The 22,176-nt window shown below is 45.5% G+C and overlaps 2 protein-coding genes across 5 annotated transcripts in view; one reads left to right on the top strand and one right to left on the bottom strand.

The window, feature by feature from the left end:
• LOC310766010 (uncharacterized protein) overlaps window positions 1–22,176 on the top strand; it is a 776,685-nt gene that overhangs the window by 513,337 nt on the left and 241,172 nt on the right. The window lies entirely within an intron of this gene.
• Window positions 1,973–22,176, bottom strand: part of KIF26A (kinesin family member 26A) — a 159,059-nt gene continuing 138,855 nt past the window's right edge. For all 3 annotated transcript variants that reach the window (XM_083609131.1, XM_083609132.1, XM_083609133.1), the window contains 11 exons: window positions 21,928–22,137; window positions 19,430–19,523; window positions 17,198–17,460; window positions 16,753–16,936; window positions 16,083–16,242; window positions 14,954–15,116; window positions 10,578–13,908; window positions 7,921–8,111; window positions 7,372–7,392; window positions 5,507–5,657; window positions 1,973–4,418 (listed from right to left, as the gene is read on the bottom strand). In XM_083609131.1, coding sequence (XP_083465257.1) covers window positions 4,240–4,418; window positions 5,507–5,657; window positions 7,372–7,392; window positions 7,921–8,111; window positions 10,578–13,908; window positions 14,954–15,116; window positions 16,083–16,242; window positions 16,753–16,936; window positions 17,198–17,460; window positions 19,430–19,523; window positions 21,928–22,137 — 4,947 coding nt within the window. In that variant the 3' untranslated portion in view covers window positions 1,973–4,239. The remainder of the gene's footprint in view (window positions 4,419–5,506; window positions 5,658–7,371; window positions 7,393–7,920; window positions 8,112–10,577; window positions 13,909–14,953; window positions 15,117–16,082; window positions 16,243–16,752; window positions 16,937–17,197; window positions 17,461–19,429; window positions 19,524–21,927; window positions 22,138–22,176) is intronic.

The following is a 22,176-nucleotide window of genomic DNA, read 5'->3' as shown; positions in this document are numbered from 1 at the left end:
AATTCCTAAGGCCCACCTGTCACAAAATGGTGGTGTGAGGGCAGAGCTAGTCACAAAATGGTGGCCAATGGAGGCCACGCTTGGCATAACCAGCTGGGAATTACTGATATTTTCTCGTGAAAGTGGCCTAAGATCCCCTGGTTTTACCTGTGAGAAACACAAGTTCTACACCTGAGATATGAGATGAAATGTTTAGCTGTTTGGATCATTGCTAGTGCATGTACAAATAAACATTTGCTAATGAACCTGCGACGGATGCAGATCGTACTGCCATCACTGTATGCACATTCAGGAGTGGCCTGAATAGTTGAAGAGGAATCCTGTAGGATATCAATCAAAAGAAGCGGACTCTCTCTGAATGTGGCGGCTTCTCCATCACTGGAGGTTTCTAAACAGAGGTCAGGTGGCCATCTGTCAGGGATCCTTTGGCTGCGATTCCTAAATTCCACTAGATGGCCCTTTGGGGTCCCTTCCAACTTTTCAGATCTACGGTTCTATGAAAGCTGCAATCCTAACAGAGCAGGGGGAAATAACCATGGACATCATTCTGGGCTTTCGGTTCAGGTGTAAAAGTTCCGAATGATGTAGGAGCAATGGATGGAGGTGGGTCAACTCACCAATTTTATTTGCATCAATGCTGCCAGGGCATACCTTCAATAGATTATCATACATTGCCTTCTAGGGCCTACCTGCCAGTGCTGGGTTGGACAAGAGGCAAGGGGGGGAGCAAGTTGGGGGGGTTACCTTAGTACAGTAGGCTAGTTTTTACACACACAGAGAGAGAGCATTATCAGAATTCAAGGACACATTCAAGCCAGACCGAAACCCTCAAGGAAGATGTGAAAACAGGGCTGGTAAGGGAGAAGGGTTTTTCTTGTTGTTACGGTTTTCGCTGGGGAAGGAATATGGCGTGGCAAGAACCCTGAGGCCAAACAGAGCAACTTAGCAAGATGCGTTGGCCCTCTGGGCTGTTTCCTATCCATGTCCTAATAGAGCAAACCCCTCCATGTTATAAAATTTATTTCAAAAAATCCTCACTAACCCCCAAGAGGATTGTTTGAGGTGAAGTGAAGAGGATGTTTGCTGATCCCGAAATTTAGGCTCTGTTGATACATGGGTCCATGTACAAAATCAAGGCTTCTAGGTGGCGCAGAAGTATCTTACCTACAGCGCTTGACATTGCTGGGAAACTCCTGGTGTTGCAGCAGGGAAAAACACTGACACTTGCCCTGGTCCTCTTTGTTTAATAATAATAATAATAATATTTATACCCCACCCATCTGGCTGGGTTTCTCCAGCCACTCTGGGCAGCTCCCAACAGAATATTAAAAACACACTAAGACATCAAATGTTAAAAACTTCCCTAAACAGGGCTGCCTTCGGATGTCTTCTAAACATCAGATAGTTGTTTATTTCCTTGATATCTGATGGGAGGGCGTTCCATAGGGCGGGTGCCACTACTGAAAAGGCCCTCTGCCTGGTTCCCTGTAACCTAACTTCTCGCAGTGAGGGAACCAGCGGAAGACCCTCAGAGCTGGACCTCAGTGTCAAGGCTGAACGATGGGGGTGGAGATGCTCCTTCAGTTATACTGAGCCGAGGCTGTTTAGGGCTTTAAAGGTCAGCACCAACACTTTGAATTGTGCTTGGAAACGTAGTGGGAGCCAAAACAAAATAAAGCTCTGACCCCGTGCTCTGAACTGTATCGGGTGTAGTCATTTAAATTTCCCACAACGCCCCTGACACAGCTGTGCTCTGGGGCATTGTGGGGTTTTTAAAATGGCGTCTACCTTCCCTTTCAAGGTAAGCCTGTCAGTAGCAACTAACAGAGGAAGGAGACCATTCAATATTATTATTAATTATTACTATTATTATTATTATTATTTATATCCCACCCATCTGGCTAGGTTTCCCCAATCATGGAGGCAGCCCTGGACAGAATAGTACCCAGTCACTGAACTCAGGAGACACGTAAACAATAGATGCATATTTTTATTCACATGGAAAAGCTGAAGCAAGCCATTATAGTATACATTTATACAAAGGATTTTGGGCGGAAAAAAACCAACCCCATACAAAGCAAGATGATCAGAAAATATGGTTCCTTATGAAATGCCATTATTACATACACTATCAAACCATTCTGAAAGTTTTATTTTTGTTTGGCAACAGTTTTATCAACAGTTCTATCAACCTTAAAAATGGTTCCCTTCCAAAAACAAAAAAAGCACAAAATTCATGCAGCATGTATAGAAAGAATCCTGAGAGTTTGCCTTCCTTAGAAAAAACTGTAAAAAGATATATCTGCCTTTAAAAGTTCATAAAATGCAAATGCTATATTTATTGTCAAAACTATACAAAAATATGGACCTAACTTAATATTTACTTTAAAAAAGAAAAAGAAGAAGACCTTTTTATTAAAACCTCATTTCCTTGTGATTTTGGTAATAAACGTAATTCTTAATTCCTGCTCTCAGAAAGAGAAAGAGAGAGGGAAAGAAGCCACAGTGTTGTTTACAGACTTTCTCAGGTTAGATTACATTAAGGCAGGCACTGGCAACATCAAATCCAACAGGCCAGATTAAGCACCTGGCACCCCAATGTCATGTGGTAGGGTCATCATTTGGGGGGTACAGGCACCTTTTCCAGTGAAAAGGCTTACTGTGATGGATACAACATGTGGGGCCTTGTGATGCCAGCCCCCTGGGTCAAGAAATCCTAGAAAAGGGGATCTGTGATGAATGAGGTCCATTATCAAAGTGAGGGCCCAACTACACATTACGCAAAAAAATGTCTGCATTAATGACCCAGTAGCTGCTTTTCCCCCCTACTCAAAGCCACCTTAGGCAATTCCCAGCACAGAAATGGCTGGATAGAGTGCTTAACCCACATCCACCCGCTGCTTTTCTAGCTCCTCCCCAGAGAGGAATTGCCCTAAAAAAGCAGCAGGTAGGGAAGGGGTTAAGCACCATCCCCTGTGGCTGCTTCTCTGTTGAAAACTACCCAGTCCCAAAGTGGCTTTGATTAGGAAAAAGCTGTTGCAGTTTTAATGCAGGCGTTTCATGCGTGTTTTAAGGCATAGGTTGGCCCTTGCTTACCAAGACTTACTCTTGCTTTAACTCTTCCCAAGTATGTCCCAAATGGGCCATTCTGGAGTAAGTGGTGTTAGGCTAAGTTGATTAACTGAGTTCTCAGCCCACTGATCAGATAATTAATTAATGGGCTAAAACCACGTACACTTGAATAACAAATAAAAACAGTGGTTTCAAAGCAGAGGGAAGTGTACGTCCATTGAAAAATTACACACGTGTGTTGCAGCTTGGAAGAGGAATTCCTGCCTTCTTGAATGAGAGAACAGGGAGCACTCTCTCCCCTGTGAGGGTGCCTGCCATCCTCATCTTTTGCCAAGTATCTGTATTCAAAACAAGTTTAAACAGCATTTTACAAATCTTCCCTTCGATGAATCAGGAGGCACCTTTTAATCAATTGTAAGGTTTTTAATCGATTGTTCCAACCGACTAAGCAACCAAACAGTTCAGCCCTACTATTTGTATACAAAACGTGGAATTAAAAACACGTTCCTCGTGATCTGCAAAAGGAAGAGTACAAAAAATGAATACAAACCAGGCTATTTGGAATTTCATAATACACCTTTCCAATAGATAAATGTTCATAAAAATATCTTGAATCCTAAACCATGAAAAAGCAATTATAATACAATTATTTTTTGTTGTTGTTGTTCTGCTACATAAACCAGCTTTTCCATGAAACAAGGAGGCAAATTCAGGTATGAAAACATAATTTACTTATTGCTTTTGCTACAATTTTTGTTTTTTACATATAGTCATAAATTACACTATACAGTATAAAATATTTCATAGGAATACATTTTATGGTCTGTTTAGGTTTGCTGGTTTCAATTCTAGCAACAAATACAAAATCGAAAAAACAAGTCAACAATGAACAGTAAAGGCACTTCCGCTTTGCAAATAGAGTTGGTTCCTAATAGACTTTTTTCTGCTTTCCTCTATTAGAAAATCAAGTTGATCTTTGTACATTTCATAGGTTGCTGAGGCACCGTAAAGGTTTAGAACATTCTAATTCCTCCAGGCTCCGAGAACATTCTTTGTCGCGTTAAGTCTTCATGTTTCCACCTCCGCTTTCCAATACTTCAACCACCACCACCACCCATCTTTTGAAAGTTTGGCTCCTCCTGCTTACGTCCCTTTGCAGACCCGCCTTCAAACTTCCACTTCCCGCGCTCCATCCTGGGTGTCACAGATCACCCCAATGTCAAAGCAGGTGACTATCATGACGTGCGACTTGCACAGATTCACACACTGCTCCAGTTCCTCAGTCACTTGTTCCAATGCCTCCAGGTAATCTTGCGACTCCTTGTCGAGATCAGGGTCAACCTCGACTGTTAGCATAAAGAGAGTTAGCATAAAGAGAGTTAGCATAAAAAAGCGGCTTTGTTATCCAAACAGCAGTCTCTCTCGGAATCAACCCTGTTGAAGCTGTTCACCTGGCAAATGTCACAGGTGAGCAGCAGTTGCATCATGCTGGCTTCAAGCAATGCTCCCCTCACTGTGACATACCACACAATTGCATCAGGAGTTTGCAGAGTCTGGCGATAGCCTCTCTTGCATCTCCTGTGATGAGCTGGCCACCTTCTTCCACTATTTTTATGGTGGGGAAGGAGGGCATAGTAACAACTATGTCCTGATCTTGTTGTTCAGAGGAATAGCCACTCCAGTGAGACATGATTGTCTGTGTAGGGGATATGGTTGTTTTGTTTGACAACCGCTATTCTGGTAGCAAGCAACTAGTTAAGGAAATGCATCCAACTTCTAACCAATCTAGAAATCCCAGTTGCTGGGACTCACTAGAGGGGAGTGGCCTGGCGCACTCAGTTCCTGCTTTCGGGATTCCCACAGGCATTTGGGTTCACCACTGCAAGAACAGGATACAGAGTCCAGCCACTGGCCCATTTCATCAGGCTCTTCTTATGCTCGTAATAGCTTCTATCAACTTACACAAAAACATGCCATTTGTGGGGGGCAACATCCATTTGTCACAGTGAGAACCCAGGTCCACCCTAAAGTCCACACTGGCTCTGATGCATGTTAGGGACACAGGAAGCTACACAGACTCAAGCTACTGGTCTATTTAGCTCTGCCTATTGTCGTTTATTTTATTTATTTCCTGAAGTGTTCCATGATCCACACTTTTCATGAAATCATATCAAGGCGGCATGCAACACATACAAAGTACAATTCAGTCAAAACGTTCATAACTGGGGGGGAAGCACCATTAAAACCATCAGTAAATACTGATTGGTTACAAAGCGAAAATCATGTCGCAAAGCCACAAACTGATGCAGAAATGGGGTGAACTGAACTTACGAATGGGAAAATGAGGAACCAGAAGAAACTGGCAGATTTGCTCACCCCTAGTCTGTATTTCTACACCATCTACACACAGAATCTTTATCTGGGAAATACTTACATTCTCCTTTCCACTTGCTTGGATCCAACATCAACCTACACTTTGTTTCCTCCAACTCATCTTTCAAGAACTCATGCTTTGCTTTCACTTCTCTAATCCGCTGGTGGCGCCTCTCCAGGATTTTCAGCTTGGTATTAAAATATATCAGGCCCTTTGGGGGAGATGAAAATTACCGATTTGTTAATTTCGCTGGCCATCTGCCTGCTACTCTCCAAAAAACTCCCACAAAAACCTATTGCCCTTATCATTCCGCTTCAACCACTGTTATGCAGCACAAGCACGAAACATTAAACAGCAGAAGGGTTTTCTCCCTCCCTGCTACCCTTGCTGGAAGTGGACTTCCATGGATGCTAATCTAATAAAAGCAACATGCTATGAGCACTTAAGGCATTTACTGCCACACTCCCAGCTAATGTACTTCCCTACGAAACTCTTAAATTTCAGCCGTTACGAACAGAAATGGTTTCCTCACCACTGCAAAAGAGTAAATATGTTTTAGTAAAGGAAAGGAAGGCTGCAAAATCTGAGTGGGCAAGATTCCCAATCCATCCTTGTGCCTCTCTCTCTCTCTCTCTCTATATATATATATAGTGCCAAGTCATATAAAATATCAAGGAGAATCAATGAAGTTTAAACAGCTCCATAGGCCTGTTGGAATAAGAAGGTCTTCAAGAGATGCCTTCAAGTACAAAAGCCATGATTGCTACATTGGTGCTGGAGGAGACTCTGAGAGTCCCATGGACTGCAAGAAGATCGAACCTATCCACTCTTAAGGAAATCAGCCCTGAGTGCTCACTGGAAGTTCAGATCGTGAAGCTGAGGCTCCAATACTATGGCCACCTCATGAGAAGAGAAGACTCCCTGGAAAAGAGCCTGATGTCGGGAAAGACTGAGGGCACAAGGAGAAGGGGACGACAGAGGATGAGATGGTTGGACAGTGTTCTCGAAGCTACAAACATGAGTCTGACCAAACTGCGGGAGACAGTGGAAGACAGGAGTGCCTGGCGTGCTCTGGTCCATGGGGTCACGAAGAGTCGGACACGACTAAATGACTAAACAACAACAACAAGCACTCACCAGTGATCAAGCTGGGATGTCAGGGCTCAGAGTGGACCTTAAGGAACCCTGGACTCAAGTTGTTCAGGGCTTTGTATTTCAACACAAGTGCCTTGAACCCAGCCCAGTGATATATTGACATGCAAAGAAGGACTGGACTGGAATATCTGCGGGGGGGGGCGGGGAGGACGTGCATGTGCTTGCTTAACCCTTCCCACACACTCCTTGTTTCCTCTGCAGCATCTTACCCCAGGTGCTTTTCTCCATTTGATTGGGAAATGCAGATTCATATCTGAATGTGGGGTTATGGGATTGGGAGGAGGGAAGTGTTGCAGAAGAAAAGCAGGGGGAAGGGCTGAGACTCACATAATCACATCCCTGATTTGGCTTCTCTGGGAGAAATGCTCCATGTTGCTATGTGCACACACTCTTCCTGCCTACCTCTTCTTTGATGCAAATGCTCCCCACTTTCTACTCACCCTAAGGGTTCTCTCAAGAGTTCTCTCTTGTTGCTGTTAAGTTTTAACAGACTGCAAGCCTGAGATTAGAGACCCCCCCAAGTGATCTGTAAGAACAGTAACTGTGGGGACAAGCTAAATCACATCAGGTTGTATCCAATACTACCCATACTCAAGGTAGACCCATTGAAATTTATGGACGTGCCTGCTTTAGATCCATTTATTCCCAATGGGTCTGATTCTGAATAGAAGTGGGTTGGCTACAACTTGTCCTCTTCACTTGGCATTCCTTAGCAAACACGGCACCAGACAAATGACTTGGTATAAGGAAGATCCAAAGATATGACTTACCTTTTCAACATCCTGGAAAGGCTGTTGGTAGAAGAAAAAAGGAGAAGAGAAGTTACCCCTTTTTTGTATTAGGGGGTGAAAATGGCACCAGACAAATGACTGCAATCCCTGTCACCAACTCAGAATTAACTGAATTGTTTTCCCAATTACAAGTAAATTAAACTCACAACATCTTGAATTTAACAGAATTCTAACCGGGATGCTTTATGCCATTAACATAAAGAGTTAATGACCCTTTGGTGAAGAAAGCCCATAAAATTTCATCAAGCAGGCAATGATTATAAAGCCTTCTCGTAACATATTAATTGATATTCTCCACTCACTCCATCAGCTACGTTAAACACAATTAATGGCAGACAGCAATTATTTTCTATGGGCATGGTACCCCAACATATGAATTTTTTAATTTTTTTAATAAAAAGGATAACGAAAGCACTTTAATTGCATTCCATTCTCCCCTAATGCCATGCGTGAGATTTAGAGCAACAACCCTGCCTTGAATGTTGTGCCGTTTAAATTGTCCGGAGTTACCGTAAAATATGTGCTGACCTCAGTTTCCTCTTGTCTGTGCCGCTGTAATCGTTCCACATCATCAATCTCATAAACTTTAATTTCAAATGGCTCTTTCAAAGTGCCCGGCAAGGGTGGTAGATCAACCCACTGGCCGGTGACACTCTGCTTTCTCCCCAGGGACGCAGAATCTGGAAGAGGAGCTGGAATCAGTCGACGGCGCTGGAAACCTGAGATGATTTCAGAAAAGGGGGGGCAAAGCAAAACATGGAGCTTTTTTTTTTTGCATTTTTCATCTAGCAAATCCATAAGCATTCCAAGCCAGACAAGCAGGCAGCTTACATCCACCTGCAGACAGTTAATAGTTATAAAAATCATATTTTAGCTTTGGAAGGGACTGCGAGGGTCATCAAGTTCAACCCCCTGAAATGCAGGAATCTTTTGCCCAACGTGGGGCTCCAACGCATGACACTTAAATTAAGCATCTCCTGCTCTAAAATAAATGCACTGCTATCTAGATGAACATAGCCATGATCCCAGAGATTTAAGTCCACTTGAACAAAATGGGCTCACTTCTGAGCAACCATACAAAGCATTATGCTGTTGGGATTAGTCACCTTGCCCACCCACCCCCCCAAAAAACCCTAAAACGCAGAGCAACATCAGAATGTGCCAAAGCTCTAAGCACTCCAAAAGTTAAGCAGTAATTTATTGACAAGACGACAATTCCAATTGAGAAAAGGAACTGTTTGTCATTTTTTTAAAAAAAAAAAAAAAAAGGCAAGACTTTAGAAAGCATTTCCTGGGGCAAAAGCAAATACAAATCCATCAGCCAGTAATACCTTCTCAATATGTGCGCAACCTTACACAGCTGTTAATATTGATTTGTGGGAGAGACTTAAGAGGTTGATGTGCTATGAAAAGAGAACAGCTGCAGCCAGGTCTTTAAACTGATTGCTCTACAATGAAGCAAATTGGTCACTGAGGCCAGGAAGCATACCATGATAGATACACACAGACACAGACACACAGACACAGTGTAAGATATGTGTTTGTGTGTATAAACATATTAGGGCACTGATATGAAATGGTGCCATTCACAACCTTTCATGAGTTGTGAAATTGGGTACCATTGCATCAGTTCCTGCCCACTCCCATTCATCATCATGCGGAGCAAAAAGGTCCATTGTTTACTAACCTGCCAGGGGCAGGTAGAAGAAAGATGGAGAGCACCACAAAGGTGGGTGGCCTTTGTTATTTTGATAATGCAATCCATTTAATTCAAAGGGCCTGACTTGACATGAACAGGAACTCAATCTCTCAGTTTTCCTAGTTTGAAATTTCTGAAAATGCTAACATTTTCACCGTCTGGTGTTTCCAATGACAATAAACATATGATTAATTCAATATCTAAGTCTGTACCCAATTGTATCTCTCTGCTTAGGGAAAGCCTGTTTACTCCATTGAAGGATTCTGCACCCTTCCAAAATCATCTCCAGGTAGTTGGAGGGCCCCTTTGGGCAAGACCAATACAGTGTGAAGAGTGGAGGTGTTTAATTTGGCAATGCATAATGGACTACTGTAAATGATCTTATACTTGTAAACCATTTGAGGGGTTGGGTGGAGAAGGAAAGTTGATATTGTTATTACTGTTGTCATAGCGTTCGTTTTTTGTTTGTTTGTTAGTACTCATAGTGAAAATGTCTGTTGCCACCACCTGAAAAATCAAAAGCTACTTTAGCAAGACACGCTTCAGGGGGGAAAAGCTACTTTAGCAAAATAAGCCCCGAATGAATTGCTCTCTAACTTGGCTTGTCCACTATCAAACTAGATAATCTCTTACTCATTTCTTCCAGAAGTTGGAGGGGATGCTAGTCTAAGTAAACACTTATATGAGACGAAGCCACTTGGAACTGATTAAACAAGTGAATCTCCAATCTATTTCTAATTTCAGTTGATTGTCTAAATGTGTTGTAAAACTAATGAAAGCCTTAGGTTTGTAGCTAATTAGCAGCATTAATCACAAAGTTTAGTGCATTCTTTTTTTCTTGAAAAAAAATTCTTTTATATCTTATTTATTTTCACTGGGGGACCTGCCAATCAGAGTTGTGCAAAGAGACGAATTAAATTCTGAAACGAAGCACGGCATCTTAAAAGGAATAGTTTTTAAAAGTATGATGAATTTGAAGGATTCCTCCCCGACCACGCCTCAAAAACCACAGTCTTAGATGGGGATGAAGGGCAGAAAACAGGCTATTTGGGTTGCAAAGCAAAGCTGAAACAATCTCAGGGAGGTTGTGCCCCCCCTTAATTAAAACAATGAGGGCCCTGATCTGATTGGGACCATAGTGCATGAGGGGGAGGTTAAACCCCCACCCCTTCCCCCACTGCGATCATGGAAAAATGAGCTCCTTGTAAAATAAACAGTGGTTTGGGGGCGGGGGGAGAGGACCACTTGCCTCAGGCATCAATATAACTTATTTTTTTACAGGCTAGAAGCAAGGAAGAGAAATGTTAAACCTCTCCCCCTGACACGTGGGGGTCCCAATCCAGACCACCGCCCCCACCCGGTGCTTGGTTCCAATTTCCTACACATCTGGAGTAATGCGCAAGGGAACCATTTAAATCCAAGGAAATGGGAAGGCTCACATTAGGATAGTTGTGTGCCCCCCCCCCGCCCCAGCTCCTTTCCTTACCTGTTGATCTTTTCTTTGGGGATTTCAAACTTCTCATGCGACCAGGCGAAGACATGCCACTTTCGCTCATGGAATCGTGCGCCGAGGATGCACTGCCGGTGGCTTCGCTGTCGCGGATCATGCTTTCGTAACCGCTGCTGCCGCCGCTGTGGTAGAAAAGAGCCGTCCGGCCCATTGCTGGGGGCAGCTCCCCACTCAGGACGCTGCTGTTGTCGCTCCCGTGCCCACTGCTGTAGCGCTGAGGCCGCCTTGGGGCAGTTATCTTGCTGTACGGAGACGGTAGCACCGGGACCTGCGACTTCTCATCGCTCAGATTAATCCCGCTGTCGTTGCCGCTGTCGGAGTCTGTCGACACCCGGAAGTGGCTCATCTTGACCGAACTGCCCGACGCCAGCTCGTTGACACGGCTGTTGGCTGCCCTGATGGCCTGTTTGGTTCCCATGATGGTTCCTCGACCAGGCTTGCTGCTTACGCCTTGCAGAGACCGCGGCACGGCTTTCCCACTCAAGGGGATGCCGGAGGTCTTCCCAACGGACGGAGCCAACGATTTCACAGAGGAGCTCAAAGACTTGGACCCGCTGGCCGAAAGGCTGCGGCTCTTATTCCCGTTGGCCAGTGTCTTCTGGCTTGCAGCACCTTTGGCCTGGCTGTTTTTGCCGGGCAAAGGTGTGGTGAGCGATGGAGGCGACGTCAAGCCAGAAGGGACAGGGGGAACTCCAAGCCTTGGAACCATCCGGCCATTCCTGCCGTTCCCAATGCTGCCATTTTCTCTACTCAGGTTGGCTTTCGATCCGACCGACGTCAGGCTGTCGCACCTCTCGAGGGACATGTGGCTCCCATATCGATGGACAGCTTCATTTTTGGATGCCTTTGCCTTCAAACTAGAGGTCGCTTTGGGCAAGGAGTGGTCTGCCTTTAGGTTGCCTCTGCCGCCACTGTTTTCGGTAGCGCACAACCCAGCTCTCAATCGCAAATCAAACTCGTCCTCGTTCTTCGATGTAGTGGCCCTAGCAAGGTCCAGTCCTGAGGCCTTGCCCACGCCATTCGGTATCCCTCCATTTTTCTGCTCAAGGCTTGATTTACGCACAGGGGGTGCTGGAGGTATTGTACCACTTGGTCTGGGCAACATGCTGGATTTTTGCTGCAGGGTTTTCTTTTTCAGGCTTCCGGTGGCAAAAACAGCTTCACAACTTCCCCTGCTCATAGCTTCTGCAGCCGCACCGCTGCTGTGCGACACAGGAACCACACCCAGTGTTGTAGCGCCTCTCCTGAGCTGTGGCATTTTTGTGACGGCATCGGGTTTTTTAGCCGCTCCGCTGGACGTTTTGCAGGCCATTTCGCAACCATCGACAACCCTCTGTGAACAAGCAAGCATTGTCTGGGATTTTGTTGGCCTAGCTGAGCCATCTAAATGTTGGGCAGTCTTCGCCGACTGCTTCTCAGCGCTGAACATGGCAGAGTTTGGAGATATCAGCGAGTCTACTTCCAAATGATCACCTGTACGAACCAGCCAGGGGTCTTCAAACATCACACGCGGTTTCTGCAGTTCCTTACAGCTGAGGGTGCTGTTGTTGTTGTGGGTTGGGGATGAGGTAGCTTTTGTTCTCCGGGGAAGACTGGAGTGTATCGTTTCTATCACCATTGTGTTTTGAGAGCTGGAAGGCTTAGCATACGCTGGCTGGTCGGTGATGCAAAGAGCACTTTCTGTCTGAGATGCTTTGGTTACGTCACAGTTCTGAGGACTCCTGTTGACACCTGGTGATGCTCTGATGGAAATCATGCTCTTGCTCTCCGGCTCTGAAAAGCAGAAGCCGCTGTCGTTTAGGGCGGCTTGCAAGGGAACAAGAGCGTTGGGAGAACCCATGATAAAGGGCTCCTCAGACTTGCTGCAGCTGTAAGAGGACTGAGCAAGAAAACCATCGCCGGACCGGCAGCCATCGCTCTCAATCGTACAGATGCTTACTTCGCTTAGCCACGAGCTGATGGAGGAACGTCTGCTACTGCTCGAGAAGGGGTCTTCAGCAAAAGGCACGACGATATCAATGTTGACACCGGTGGCACTTGCCTGGGAGGTATAAGCATCAAACTCATCATTTATACTGCTGATGATACTAACTGGCCTGGATCCAGAGGCAAGGGCCTGCAGGGAGCAGTCGCTGTTGAAGCTGATGATGCTGGCAGGCCTCCCGTTATCCAAGATCCCGCTGATGGACAACTCCTCAACAACTGTGAAGACAAGCTCATCCTCGCCGTTGAGCTCCACGGGCTGCTGCAACGTCACCGTCGTCGTCAGGATATCCCGGTCGAAGCACTTGCTTCGGAAAGAGGACCGGAACCTATGGACCTCTATGCCATCTCCTTGGTGCTCTGTGTTGCTGGTTGCCGAAAATGTGCTTCCTTCAGGGTTAGATTCAGATTCGCTACCCACTTGCTTGCTCATTCCCACGGGAGGCGTCCTGATTGCGTTACAGTGGTCAAACTTCAGGTACGTTTGCTTGGTCCTCATTGGAGACTCCTGCTGCTGCTGAGGGGGTGGGGGTGCAGGGCTGGGCAACGGCCTCTTGGCATACAAAGATTTCTCTTTTACAACCGGCTCAGCGACGGCTTGGCTTGGCTCCTGCTCCTTAGCAGTATTACACGCCGGCAACTTATAGGAGTCCTCTTTCTCTCCGTCCGAGTCCGCTCTCTTGCCTTCAGGCTTGGCTTGCTGTTTGGCGTGTTCCATCTTCGCAGGAGAGGCCTTCTTCTCAGGGCAGCTGCCATTGCGCTGGAAGTAAAGGCTGTGCCCTTTTTTAGGAGGCCCTGTTTCCTGCAAGGCTGGTTTTTTTAATCCCCCAGGAGGAGACGGTGGTTTTGGTTTGGACTGTTCGCTTTCTGTACTTGCCGGGACGGTGCCGCTGCAAGACGTGCCGGGGGCTTCCCCACCAAGGAACTTGGCAGGCTCTTCGCTTCCGTCGATGCATTCCAGCCGCTCCTGCAGCTCTGCGAAAGTGTTGCACTTAAAAAGGTCTTTGTCAGAGCTCTTTGCAAGGCCAGGGGTGTCCTTGTTTCTTTTCTTGTTCAGGGAAGGGATGATGGGAACAAACTCTGGGGGGCCTTCGTTATCTGTCAGCTCCCGGTCCGACAAAGCTGCACCGTTGGGACCCACGTAGATGACTGTGTCGCAGGACTGTTCGCTGCTTGAGGAATAATCGGTCTCATTGGAAAGGTTCAGCACAGGAATGTCAGGGTCAAGAGCTACAGTCCTTGGATGAAATGGCCTCAGGTGAGGAGGTCTTCGTATGTGGCCCTCTTCACATGAGGTTTCTCCTCCAGAAGAGCTGGATGCATACTGTCAATTGCACAAAACAATAAAATGCATTTTTTCGCATTAAATGCATTAAGCAGGGCAGGTATATCCCTCCCACCCAATGGCATTTGCAGTTCCACGCCCCAAATCTTATTCTCTGCTATAATTATGAGCAACATTTATAAATAATCATGCTGCAGAAAATTTGTTTGGCTCCCTGCAACAGATTTAGAGCACTTGGTCCAATCAAGCAACGAAGAAACTGTAGCCGCCCACAATGGAAAAGAACCTCAGCTTTGTTTTGCCTCAGCAGAAGCACCGATCCTGGTAACTTCTGGTTTGTTGTTGTTGTGTTAACTAAGAGGTTCTCTGATTATGATGCTCTATCATCTTGTAGTATCCTATTGTTATTATTTATAGTCTGCCTTTTTCCCAGACCAGGACTCAAGGCAGCTTATGGAGAGAATAATTAAAGGAACTTCAGGGGATATCAGAGGCAGCCTCCTCGGAGCAGAAGTGGCGGTAGTTTCCCATCCCTTTGAAAAGCCCTCAAATGCACCCACCTCCTGCCCTACTGCCTACAAAAGGGACGGCACAGTTCAGTGGGGAGCACTTCATAGCATCTGCATATGCAGTCTCAATATGTGATTTGCTTCTGTGCTGCTACCTTCCGAGGAGTGATTTTATTGCTGGGTGTAAAGGGACAGTCACTGAGTTACTGCATTTTTAAAAAATAAAAAAGCACTTGTTGCTTTGCAGCTTGTATCAGGCAAGTAAGATACATGAGTTAATGCTTGAGACAGACTCAGGGCATGCTGCTGCCACAAACCATCTCCACTCTTTAGAGGGGTAAAAACAGCAGACATTATCCCTGGGTCAAGTATGGCAACCTAGACTTATATAGTCTACCACACTGTTCTTCAACCCTTGGTCTCCAGAAGTTGTTGGACTACAAATCCCATCATCCTTAGCAAGCTAAGCCAATAGTCAGGGGAAATGGGACCTGCAGTCTTACACACGGGGACCCAGGTTTAGGAATTCTGGGGTAGAGGAGAGAACTCCTGCTTCGCTGGTTTTGCACACCAACCTTGGATTTCTTCTTCCTCATCCTATGGATACGGGAGGCAAGCTGGATTGTTGTGAGACTTTCTGCATAATTAGCCGGGGAATCCGATATGTGAGCGAGCATGGTCGTCCTGCAGTTGATGTTCCCGAGCGATTCTCTCAGCAGCATGGTCAGTTTGTTGTCCCTGGGGAACACAAGAGAAACACAAATAAGAACACGAGAAGAGCTTTGCTGGAGCAGACCAAAGGCCCGTCTAGTCCAGCACCCTATCCTTACCATGGCCAACCAGCCTTTAAGCAGGACCTGAGTGCAATGGCTCAGTGTCTATAATAACTTACAATTCTTTCCTTAGGCTTTCTAAGCACCACTTGTAGTTTATTCACTTGTGTTTGTTTTCTAAGGTTATATGCGAGTGTGAGATTTTCCATGTATGAGCCATCTCATGCTCACGTATAACCTTCAAGGAGAAGAAAGCAATCCAGCCCAATTTTGCAATAAAATAAAAATAGCATGCGCCTTATTGTGCTATTCTCTTTTTTTCCTTCTTTGATATAATTTTTATTTGGTTTTACAAGTATAAAACTGTAACAATACAATCATACACATCCACATTTACAGATTCCTCCAAATCTCTTGACTTCCCACCTCCCCTCCATGGGTCCTATTATTAAACCTTTTCTACTGCATCTTTCCCAATAATCTGTATTTTGTAGAACTCCATTGTCTCCATAGTACTGGCTACATTACAAGTGTTACTGTAAGCCTGCTAATGTTTTCATTTGCTTCTAGATAAATTATGAATTTTTCCCATTCTTTGTTAAGACTGGTGCTATTTTCACACTGCTTTCATACTAAAAGGAACAAAACAACGCTGGCCTTGCAAGAGACTTGGGGGGAAAGGCTTTCTTGGGGGGTCGGGGGAAAGAACTAACAGGAAGCAGCTACATGTGGACATTATCCGGACACAGCGGAATCCTTTCTGATTGCTTGGAGAAGGAAGTAATTAAATCTGGGGCTGTAACGTCCAACAGTGTAACACCTTTACGGCACCATCTGACCTGGACTATAGGTAGGTGATAAGGCTTTGAAAAGCAATCTTAAAATCAGGTCAGAGGCCACGAGTTTCACATGGGTAGAACAGTGCACTTACTTGTAGGGAACATGTTTGGCATCGTTGATTAAGGCCAGAATGACACTGCCCAAGGCGGACAGCGACAGGCAGAAGGAGCCCCCTCCATCTCGACTCTTGCTTAGAACCTTCTCACAGCTTCCCAGGTCAATGAGATGTAAACGGCTGCGTCCGCCTGACACTGAAAAGCAACAGCAACACCACTTACACAACGCTCGCTGATCCAACCCTAGCTGGAATGGCAGAGAATCATCTAGTCCAACCCTCTGCAATGCAGGAATCTCAGCTGAAGCATCCATGACAGATGGCCACCCGTCATGGAATTAAATGGTGATGGGTGGATGGATGTAAAGCTTCAGTGAACAGGCAGAATTAGCTGACCAATGCACCAAATTCTAGGGGCAGGTGGTATCTAAGTCACGGCTCCCGAAGAACTCAGCTTACTTTCATACAGCATGAACCAACTTGAAAAGGTGCAAGGATATGTCAAAGGGACGAGCTTGTTGAAAGAAAGGGATAGAACTTCCTTCAAAATCCCATTGGCCAAGCAGATAGGACTGTCTGCAAAGGCGTACAATTGCCCTAACCCAGTAAAATGAATTCTTGACTAATATTAACCCGGTTCCACATGGATTCACTCTTCTAAAATAAGCGAAGGCAGTACGAATTAAATGTGAGCAGATCAACGTACTTCCGCCTTTTCCGCCTTTCTCCATGCGATACTGATAGATGTGGAGGGTGAAGAGCATGTGCGAATTCCTCCGATCCTCTTCATTGCACTCGGGTTTGCTCGTACTCCTGGCTGCCAGGGCTGCGTCGAGGAAGAAAGCAGCCTTCTCTGCTGTTGGGGCCCTTAATTCGCTTTGATTTTGAAGCTGGAATATAAACAAGAAAACGACTAATTAAGACGGGGTAACTGATCCCCCCCTCTCTGAACAGAGCAAGCCTCAAGGGTGCTAACGGAAACAAATATGTACACTCTGGGATTAGGGATTAAAAATGGAAAAAAAGCAATTAAAAAGTATCGTCTTTAAAATTGGTGAGAATTGTTGTCAGATGAAAGGAATTCTTAAAAACATTTATATAAATAAACCAGGGAACAAGGGTAAACCAGAATTTCAAAACTGTTCACATACCTGAGTTCCGCATATCGGATCCTCGCGCAGATAGACCCCTGGGGACTGCCCGTCCTGCAGGCTGCCGGTGGCTACTTCAGCTAACAAATCTTGAAGGTTTTCATCTTTCCCACTGATCTCCACAGCAGACACGCGAATGGAGAAACGAGTGCCGGTCTTCTCCTTCCGCTCGTTGATTAGTTTGAAGAGCCACGAGATGGCACAGGGAACAATGCCGAGGCTTTGGGTGGAGTTATCCTTTCCAATCATTGTGTAGGATTTGCCTGGAAGGGAAAGCGGAAATTTTATAATCATCAAGCCCACAGCAGTAGCCCCGGTGCTGTCTTGCTCCGGAAGGCAATGGGTGTGCGCATCAGCACTGTTCTTCTTACTGAAGAGAAAGAAGTAGGGGAGGGATGTTCTCCATTTTGCCTCTCTTTGTCCCTGCAGGTTCCTGTGTTGTGCTTCCTGTGTGGCTCATAGCGTAGAGAACCTTACTCCCAGGGGCCAAATGCCAGGCCTCTCTGTTCACCCATCAAGACTCTACCTAGACCACACACCTCACTGGCCTTCCTCTGCACCCAGAGTGGACGGACAGAGAATAATAATAACAATAATAATAATAATAATAATAATAATAATAATAATAATAATATTTATACCCTGCCCATCTGGCTGGGTTTCCCCAGCCACTCTGGGCACCTCCCAACAGAATATTAAAAACATGATAAAACATCAAACATTAAAAACTTCCCTAAACAGGGCTGCCTTCAGATGTCTTCTAAAAGTCAGTGAGTTGTTTATTTCCTTGACATCTGATGGGAGGGCATTCCACAGGGCGGACACCACTACTGAGAAGGCCCTCTGTCTGGTTCCCTGTAACCTCACTTCTCGCAGTGAGGGTACCGACAGAAGACCCTCAGAGCTGGACATGCATTCATGTGTCTGTGTGAAGAAACTTATGACTGACTGAAATGTTGCCAACTATACAAAAGTTAGGACTCCCCTCATTTGTTTTGCCCACTTTTACCTCAGGCCTTGCTGACCCCTGGCATGCAGCCTCTGGAAGTCCGCCCTCAAGGGAAAGATGGCTGCCTGCCTTTAACACAGCTGCCCACCCCGTCAATTACTGTGCTTAAGGGGCAGAGAAGAGGTGACATCACTCAAGATGCCTCAAGGAACACTGTGAGGTGAAATGGCTTTCCCCTCATTGAACCTGGAAGTGGAGGCTAAGAGTCTGAAGTATTTCTCCGCTTTGTGGTGATCGGGGTTGACCATGAACTCCACAACCCATAACTATATCGCCCATGCAGCTCTCTGCAGCTGAGGGATTGGCAGTTGGCCGTAAGAAGAAACCATCTGTCTTTCAGGAATGAGAAAAAAATACCCCTGTTTGAACATGCCCTTATATCAGGGTGGTCCAATGTGCGGCCCTCAAAGCCTTTTTTCGGTTGTCTTTGGCAACGTTTGAGGCTCCTGCGCTCCCTGACAGGGTCCAAGAGTGCTCCCCTTTCCTTCCCAAAGACTAGTTGGTACTTTGCCCGTTTTTGAGAAGGGAGTGTGAGGGCTCTAGGACACTTCCAGAGCCTTGCACCTCCTTCCTAAAGCTGGGCACCTAGCTTAGCCAGCTTTGGGCCGGCAGCCTGAGGGCTGGGCAGGGGGTGTCAAATTTTGGCCTCACTTCCCTCCAACCTCACGTGTGCATGACAAGAAAGTGTGCGGTCCACTGGTTCCATGCTAAAAGTACTCATGTGGCCCACTTGGTATAAAAGGTTGGGCCACTCTACCTTGGATAGATAACTCCAAACACAGAGACAATGGGAGAGAACAGATGTAAAAAGTACCTTTCGCGTATGTCATTATTAATCCTTAGGTATTAAACTCAATTAATTTCTCCCAGTCTTGGCTAACTCCCCCCCCCCCAGCCAATTAATTTGTTGAAGCCTTATGGATCTTTTGATTTTCATCACACCTTTCCCTACCAAAAAAGGGGGAAAAAAGCTGTTCCTGAAGCAACGAGTGTGTATGTTTTCGTGTGTGTGTGGCTGAATTCCCCCCCCCCCAATGGATTGAAAGAAAAAGTGGGGGGAGCCTTAAGGTCCCAATGCAAAAATAAAGCAGGAGAAGTTTGCAAAGCTAATTAAAAAGAAATTCTAATCTATTCATATACTCCAGGTTTATTGTTCCAAGGGCTGACAGCATGTAATTACCAGACTGACATAGTAATTAACTGTAATGAATTTGGGAGCTCACCAAGCTTGACATGGCCAAAGCAAAAGATGCAGCCATCTGCACCGTTCACGACAGACTGGATTACTTCTGCGACTGTTCCGGAACAAACCTCAGCCTAGAAGGGAAGTTGGAAACCCGTCACGGAGCATGTAATCGGCATGTGCTTTCCCATGCCTTTGACACGAGGAAAAAACCCAAACACAATGTTGTTGCGCATTTCACGGCATTAGTCGTATTATTTTAGTGTCTACATCTCATTTTCGCCCCCTCTAATAAAAACTACTATCTAAGCCCACAATAGTTTCGTATCCCATTATCCCAGCTCCCATGGAGTATCAATTTTATGACCTCGGTAACAAAGGAGATGCTCTCCATCGAAGCGTAGGGCTAATATAATATCTCATCCATGTATTCCTAGTAATAAGCAGCAGCTTCACTGCTAAGGAGCTCCACCAGACATTGGCTTAGGGAAGGCGGGGGGATGAGCGGACGGATTCCGGAGCTTCAAATTAAAATTTTGAAAGTTCTCTTGTTTTATCTTAGCTATGGGAACTATAACCATTGGAACCCATGGGGGGTGGGGAAAGCATTTTGGAAAATACACAGAAATTATGAGAGAGAGGAAGCATGAATTACTTGTGCAAACTTTCCATACACTTTTGGGTCTTGTCTACAGGGGAGGATGTTTGTGTCATGTCCCCACATCCCGGAAAAAATATTCTTACTATTGGTCCATATCCAACGCAACACAGCCTCCTCTTCTGTCCCCTCCAGCCCCACATCCATGCACCTTCAAGTAAGTTTTGGAGGGTTAGGGGCCCCTCCAGAGCAGATTTTTTGGGGGTGCAGACAGAACAGGGAATGAAAACCCCAATATGTTGTGTGTGTGAAGCACTCGTTGCCACCTGCTATTATTTGAACTTAGTTGGTTGCTAGACAGAAAAGTTTCCAAGCAACTTAGGAAACTTGTGAGCAATATGGGAAGGGAGTGTGCTATTCCCCCATGGCAGAAATGTACACCTCACCAGTTCAAACAAGACAGGGGCACAGGGGAAAGAAGTGCAAGTCAACTCACACTTGCTCTCTTACTGCATTCTGGCTTCTACTTTATAGCACATTTTGCATTACTTCCAGCCTTCCAGAGAAGTTTGGGTTGCCTTGCATTTCCAATCCATTTGCGTGTCGGGATATCAAATAACATGGCAGAACTAGATGCTCTACTTTGATGTCTGTCAAACACTAAAGCTTGCCAAATGCTTAACATTTTGAAAAAGTGAGGTTTAGACAGAGCTTTGAAACTGACAGAAATCAGAAGTCTACAGTGTAATCTTTTTGCACCGTTCAAATCCCAAATTCAAAAAATTAATTCAAGCTTATACGTGCTTCTTTTCTGGTCTCCACGGCTATGAAAGAGAGACGTCGGCATACATGGAACCTGCAGAGGGAGATTTGGGGAGGAGGGAGGCCCATTACCCCCAGTCTCAACCTACTTCTGTCAGACACCCACACATTTCCTTAGTCCAGGCATCCCCAAACTCGGCCCTCCAGATGTTTTGGGACTACAATTCCCATCATCCCTGACCACTGGTCCTGTTAGCCAGGGATGATGGGAGTTGTAGTCCCGAAACATCTGGAGGGCCGAGTTTGGGGATGCCTGCTTTAGTCCAATTCCTCTTTTTTCTTCTTCTTCTAATTAATCAAGTGGATGACACTGCCAAGTTACTTGGGGCCAGGGTTTCATGCACCACCTCCTCCCTCCCCTTGCATGTGTATCCTGATGCCCAGCCTAACTTCCTGGTTTGAGCAAATCACAGTTTGCCATGCATCTATGTTGGGGAAACTGTGGTTTGCACAAATAATACCGTGAAAATAACCGTGAGAGATGAAGGGTTCAAATTGTTGTGGGGAACCAATGTGAGTACAACAGGCTTTCAGTTACCCCTGCAACTTATGGAGGACAATAGGAACAGTGATGAGTGATGCTTTGGAGCTATGTGTTGTTAAAGAGTTTGAAGTTTGGAAACCGTGATCTTCATGGTTAGGAATTCACATGCTCCACATCCTTAAAACACAGCATAAAAACCACTGCTCTGTTGTGTCCTTCTCAGCTAAACACCTGAAGATGTGATAGATGTGGAATACCTCCTAAAATATCTATAAATGGTCTCCCGAACCTGAGGCTTAGAGAGGCATGTGATTGTGAACTGTGCCACTGCAATTCACCGGTTGTGTGTGTGTGTGTGTGTTGCTTTAAATAACACAAGGAAGTACAGCAGGGAAGTATTCATAGAGCAGAATTATCTCCACAGATATTGCTTCTTAATTTCACATCTGGGCTAAATTAAAACAGCATGAGACCTTGCGAACTGACTATTAATTAGCATGCCTTCCCAGTAATTAAACCAACTAATTCAAAGGGGGGGAAATTCATCCTAAAAGCTGCGAAGAATTCTCCTGCTGAAATTAAAATGCCACGGCAGCGACCCAAATTATTAGCATTATATCCTCAGTTCTGGTACCTGGGAAGCATCCTGGGGGAATACAGCATCAAAGGCAAACATCTTTGGGACGGCTACTGCTCCTCTTCGGTGGCCAGCATTGGAAAGGCTGCTGGTAGATGGGTCATAAAGTGTGATCTGCTTTTTCCGCGGGTCCACCTTCAAAAACGACATGGATTCCGATGTGTCTTTTGTTCCTTGCAACGGGCAAATTCTCACCATCACTTTTACCTGCAAGTTGTCAAAAATGCATGAGTTTAACTCTTTTAA

Source organism: Podarcis filfolensis (genome assembly GCF_964270895.1).
Source record: "Podarcis filfolensis genome assembly, chromosome: 1".
NCBI classification, from domain to species: Eukaryota; Metazoa; Chordata; class Lepidosauria; order Squamata; family Lacertidae; genus Podarcis; species Podarcis filfolensis.
Note: the sequence above shows the minus strand (reverse complement) of the source record. Positions and strands in the feature narration are given on the sequence as shown.